Source organism: Xenopus tropicalis, chromosome 3, assembly GCF_000004195.4.
Source record: "Xenopus tropicalis strain Nigerian chromosome 3, UCB_Xtro_10.0, whole genome shotgun sequence".
Classification (NCBI taxonomy): domain Eukaryota; kingdom Metazoa; phylum Chordata; class Amphibia; order Anura; family Pipidae; genus Xenopus; species Xenopus tropicalis.
The window spans coordinates 87,761,687-87,767,686 of record NC_030679.2 but is presented as its reverse complement, the minus strand read 5'-3'; the positions used below and the strand labels follow the sequence as shown (position 1 = coordinate 87,767,686).

The window sequence follows — 6,000 nt, the reverse complement described above, 5'->3', positions numbered from 1 at the left end:
GGTGCTTAAAGGGTTACACACGATAAATGTAAACAAGGCACCTGGGCCAGATGGAATACACCCTCGGGTACTGAGAGAGCTAGGGGCAGAATTGCAGTGGCCCTTGTTTCTGATATTCTCAGACTCTCTTTCATCAGGTATGGTACCTAGGGATTGGAAGAAGGCGAATGTCATTCCCATATTTAAAAAGGGAGTAAGATCTCAGCCTGGCAATTATAGGCCTGTAAGTTTGACATCCGTGGTGGGCAAGTTATTTGAAGGCTTGTTAAGGGATCACATTCAAAATTATGTAGTGGAGAATGCCATTATGAGCAGTAATCAGCATGGCTTTATGAAGGACAGGTCATGTCAGACCAATTTAATTGCTTTTTATGATGAGGTAAGTAAGAAGCTGGACAGTGGGGATGCAGTAGATATCATCTATTTGGATTTTGCCAAAGCATTTGATACCGTTCCCCACAAACGACTGCTTTCTAAGCTAAGGTCTATTGGTCTTAGTGAAGCCGTTTGCACATGGATAGAAAACTGGCTACAGGATCGGGTACAGAGGGTGGTTGTTAATGGTACATTCTCTACTTGGAATAAGGTCCTCAGTGGGGTCCCTCAGGGTTCTGTACTGGGTCCACTTTTGTTTAATTTGTTCATAAATGACTTAGGGGAGGGTATTATGAGTAATGTATCAGTGTTTGCAGATGACACAAAACTCTGCAGACCAGTCAATTCTATCCAGGATGTGACATCCCTGCAGCAGGATCTTGACCAACTGGCAATCTGGGCAGCTAAGTGGCAGATGAGATTTAATGTGGATAAATGTAAGGTCATGCACCTGGGATGTAAAAACATGCAAGCCCCGTATACCCTTAATGGGACTGCACTAGGCAAATCCATAATGGAGAAGGACCTTGGAGTCCTTGTAGATAATAAACTTGGCTGTAGCAAGCAATGCCAGGCAGCAGCTGCAAGGGCAAACAAGGTTTTGAGCTGTATTAAAAGGGGTATAGATTCACGGGAGGAGGGGGTTATTCTTCCCCTTTACAGAGCGCTGGTAAGGCCCCATCTAGAATATGCTGTTCAGTTTTGGTCTCCAGTGCTCAAACGGGACATTACTGAGTTAGAGAGGGTCCAGAGAAGGGCAACTAAGCTGGTAAAGGGTATGGAAAGTTTCAGTTATGAAGAAAGACTGGCCAAGTTGGGTCTGTTTACACTGGAGAAGAGGCGCTTAAGAGGTGACATGATAACTATGTATAAATATATAAAGGGATCATATAATAACCTTTCTAATGTTTTATTTACCAGTAGGTCCTTCCAACGGACACGAGGGCACCCACTCCGTTTAGAAGAAGGGAGGTTCCATTTAAACATTCGGAAAGGATTTTTTACAGTGAGAGCTGTGAGGTTCTGGAATTCCCTCCCCGAATCAGTCGTGCTGGCTGATACATTATATAACTTTAAGAAGGGGCTGGATGGATTCTTAGCAAGTGAGGGAATACAGGGTTATGGGAGATAGCTCTTAGTACTAGTTGATCCAGGGACTGGTCCGATTGCCATCTTGGAGTCAGGAAGGAATTTTTTCCCCTCTGTGGCAAATTAGAGAGGCTTCAGATGGGGTTTTTTTGCCTTCCTCTGGATCAACTAGTAGTTAGGCAGGTTACATATAGGCATTATGGTTGAACTTGATGGACGTATGTCTTTTTTCAACCCAACTTACTATGTTACTATGTTACTTATTTGCCCTCTTCTTCTGACTTTTTCTATTTTTTTATTTATCTAGGCTTTACCTGCTCATATTCCAGTTTCTAATTTATACCACTGCTTGGTTGCTATGTGAATTTAGATCCTAGCAACCAGATGAAATTCTAAACTGGAGAACTGTACAAAAGCTATATAATTCAAAAACCCCACAAAAAAAGACCAATTGGAAATTGCTTTAGAATTCATTCCACACAGGTATCCCTCATGAGAGTGAGATCTTCAGAAGTGTCTTCTGGGCTTTGTGGGTGAAATGGCCCTATTTTAAAAAGACTTTACTGCTGAAGTGATTCACAGTACTACACAAAAAGGCTAAGAATTATAAAATAGATTAACCATAATAATGGATCTGGTGAATGCAGCTCTCTCTCCTTAAAGTAGTCATCTCCAACCAATGGTTTGTGAGCAACGTGTTGCTCTCGGTGGCCTCAAAGTAGGTGCCCCTGGTTAAATTTCTGGCTTGGAAGCACAGAGACACAACTTTAATGCAAGCAGAGCCTCATTAGGCTACCATATAGCCAATCTCAGTCCTTAATTTGCATCTCCAGATAACTTTTTTTTAATGTTTGTATGGCTCACCAACACATTTTTTTACAGTTTGGCTCACAAGCAAAACAGGTTGGTGATCCCTGCCTTAAAGGGATCCTGGCATAATTTTTAGTAATAAATTACACTGCTTACATAGCAAATAATTCACTATACTATTTAAAATGTTGTTCTTGAATCAAGCCCCATGTGAAACTTCAAAATTAAATATAAAAAAAAGTTTGCTTTTTTTTCGAAAAAGGGATTGCAGTGTAGGGGTCTGCTGGAGAAGCTCCATTAACTGATTTTGGAAATTGCATATTTTCCATGACCGTATTCCTTTATTTAAACTAAAATGGTTCTGGGCTTTTCCTTGAAATTTTACAATATGGGACCCATGGTCTCTGCTAAGGTGGCAAATTTCTAATGTGGTGCTCTTATTTAAAAAGGGATCCAGTTCTGCCTGAAAACTATAGGCCTGTTAGTCTGACATCAGTAGTAGGAAAGCTTTTGGAAGGGGTAATAAGGGATAGGTTACTCGAATACACCAATACTATAAGTTTGTGCCAGCATGGTTTTATGCGTAACAGATCTTGCTAGCCTAGTTTACTGCAGGGGTCAGTCCTTGGTCCTTTGCTTTTTAATTTGTTTATTAATGACCTGGGGGTGGGCATAGAAAGTACTGTTTCTATGTTTGCTAACGATACTAAATTGTGCAAAGCTATAAAAAAAATTTAGTGTTACTTTTACTTTAATGCCTTTTAAGAGGGGCTTGGATGAGTTCTTGAACAAGCATTGTATCCAAGGCCATTGTGATACTAAAATCTACAGTTAGTATTGATGTTGATATATAGTTTATGTGAGTGTATAACAGGTCAGTATGGGTCTGTATGTGAGTGTATAACAGGTCAGTATGGGTCTGTATGTGAATGTATAGATAGGTCAGTATGGGTCTGTATGTGAGTGTATGACAGGTCAGTATGGGTCTGTATGTGAGTGTATGACAGGTCAGTATGGGTCTGTATGTGAGTGTATAGATAGGTCAGTATGGGTCTGTATGTGAGTGTATAGATAGGTCAGTATGGGTCCTGTATGTGAGTGTAAACAGGTCAGTATGGGTCTGTATGTGAGTGTATAACAGGTCAGTATGGGTCTGTATGTGAGTGTATGACAGGTCAGTATGGGTCTGTATGTGAGTGTATGACAGGTCAGTATGGGTCTGTATGTGAGTGTATGACAGGTCAGTATGGGTCTGTATGTGAGTGTATGACAGGTCAGTATGGGTCTGTATGTGAGTGTATGATAGGTCAGTATGGGTCTGTATGTGAGTGTATAGATAGGTCAGTATGGGTCTGTATGTGAGTGTATAACAGGTCAGTATGGGTCTGTTATGTGAGTGTATAACAGGTCAGTATGGGTCTGTATGTGAGTGTATAACAGGTCAGTATGGGTCTGTATGTGAGTGTATAACAGGTCAGTATGGGTCTGTATGTGAGTGTATAACAGGTCAGTATGGGTCTGTATGTGAGTGTATAACAGGTCAGTATGGGTCTGTATGTGAGTGTATAACAGGTCAGTATGGGTCTGTATGTGAGTGTATAACAGGTCAGTATGGGTCTGTATGTGAGTGTATAACAGGTCAGTATGGGTCTGTATGTGAGTGTATAGATAGGTCAGTATGGGTTTGTGTGTTCTGAGTTTACTTGGAAGGGTTGAACTTGATGGATTCTGGTCTTCTTTCAACCCTGTGAAACTCTAAGGTTATAAGTTATAAAGTTATTAGATTCTCTTTAAACACAAGACTTTTACCTGTTTATGACAAATTTTTCAGCATGCTAAATATGGGGAAAGTATAAAAAAAACACCTACAGCATTCTGCACTATTTTATAACAGTGTTGTGTAACATTTTTGATTAAAGGAACAGTAACACCAAAAAATGAAAGTGTATAAAAGTAACTAAAATATAATGTGCTGCTGCCCTGCACTGGTAAAAGTTGTGTGTTTACTTCAGAAAGTCTACTATAATTTATATAAATAAGCTGCTATGTAGCCATGGAGGCAGCCATTCTAAGGAGAAAAGGCACAGGCACATAGCAGATAACAGATAAAACACTATTGTATTCTACAGAACTTATCTGTTATCTGCTATGTAACCTGTGCCTTTTCTCCTTTTTTTCCAGCTTGAATGGCTGCCCCCGTGGCTACACAGCAGCTTATTATATAAATTATAGTAGTGTTACTGTAGCAAACACACCAGTTTTACCAGTGCAGGGAAACAGTGCATTATATTTTTATTACTTTAAAGCTGTTTAATTTTTTGGTGTTACTGTTCCTTTAACCATGAAGCAGAGAGTAATAATCTAACCCAGGGGTCAGGAACCTTTTTGGCTGAGAGAGCCATAAACACCACATATTTTAAAATGTAATTCCGTGAGAGCCATACAATATGTTTGGCCGCAGATGCTGCGGGGCAAGGTAGGGTGGGTCCCAAGGATGCCGGGTGCAATGCAGAGGAGGGCGTGGCCTGCACTCAGCGGATAGAAGACATGTTCTAAGGCAGGGATCCCCAACCTTTTATATCTGTGAGCCACATTTAAATGGAAAAAGTGTTGGGGAGCAACACAAGCATGAAAAAAGTTCCTGGGGGTGCAAATAAGGGCTATAATCGCCTACTTAATAGCCCCTATGTGGACTGGCAACCTACAGAAGGCTCTGTTTGGCATTATACTTGATTTTTATGCAACCAAAACTTGCCTGCTAACCAGAAATTCAGAAATGAGCACCTGCATTAAGGCCACTGAGAGCAACATCCAAGGGGTTGGTAAGCAACATGTTGCTCACGAGCCACTGGTTGTGGATCACTGTTCTAAGGCTTAGAACACGTCTTCTATCCGCCGAGCTCAGGGGCAAGGTAGGGTGGGTGTCAAGAATGCCGGGTGCGATGCAGAGGAGGGCATGGACTGCGCTCAGCGGATAGAGCTAAGCTAAGGCTTAGAACACGTCTTCTATCCGCTGAGTGCAGGCCACGCTCCCCGTTATTTTTTATTAAAGATTTGGAAGCGAGCCAGATGCAGCCATCAAAAGAGCCACATCTGGCTCCTGAGCTATATGTTCCCTACCCCTGATCTAACCCTTGTATCTATTTTCACTGAATATAGCACTTGTTCTGTGTTGCTCAGGTCTATGCTTGGGAGATTGCAGATCAGCTTCTACAGATACATCAGGATGTGGAATCATGCTATTTTGCAGCACAGACAATGAAAGTGAAGATCCAGACCTCTTTCTATGAATTACCTTCAGACTCTCATGTCTCCCTGAGGGACTCTCTGTTGTCACATATCCAGAACTTGAAAGACATGTCTCCAGTCATTTTAACTCAGGTAAAGCAGTGTTAATTGCATACTTTTACCATTGCACTGTTTTCCTTATACAACTCATAGAGGGCTTAGCAGAAATGCAGGACACCTTAATGAAATATTGAAACTTTTCACTGACACCCTGGTCCTATAGTTAGGTAAAGGTTTTATTGCTAATTTTTGGCTTTGCAACAATATTTATACTGATGCCAGAAAATATTGATTGAGGTTCTTTTTAATTCTTTACCTGTTACAAATGCAGCCCTACATATTTACTTTGATGTTCTAGAAGCCTTTATGTTCCACTTTAAAGGCAACTTCCCCCATGCTTTGCAACCACAAGAATTCATTTATATTGAATTGAGGGTA

At 40.9% G+C, this 6,000-nt stretch overlaps 1 protein-coding gene across 2 annotated transcripts in view; it reads left to right on the top strand.

The window, feature by feature from the left end:
* Nucleotides 1-6,000, top strand: part of tnpo3 (transportin 3) — a 44,418-nt gene that overhangs the window by 8,989 nt on the left and 29,429 nt on the right. For both annotated transcript variants that reach the window (XM_031899096.1, XM_031899095.1), the window contains exon 2: nucleotides 5,455-5,655. In XM_031899096.1, coding sequence (XP_031754956.1) covers nucleotides 5,455-5,655 — 201 coding nt within the window. The remainder of the gene's footprint in view (nucleotides 1-5,454; nucleotides 5,656-6,000) is intronic.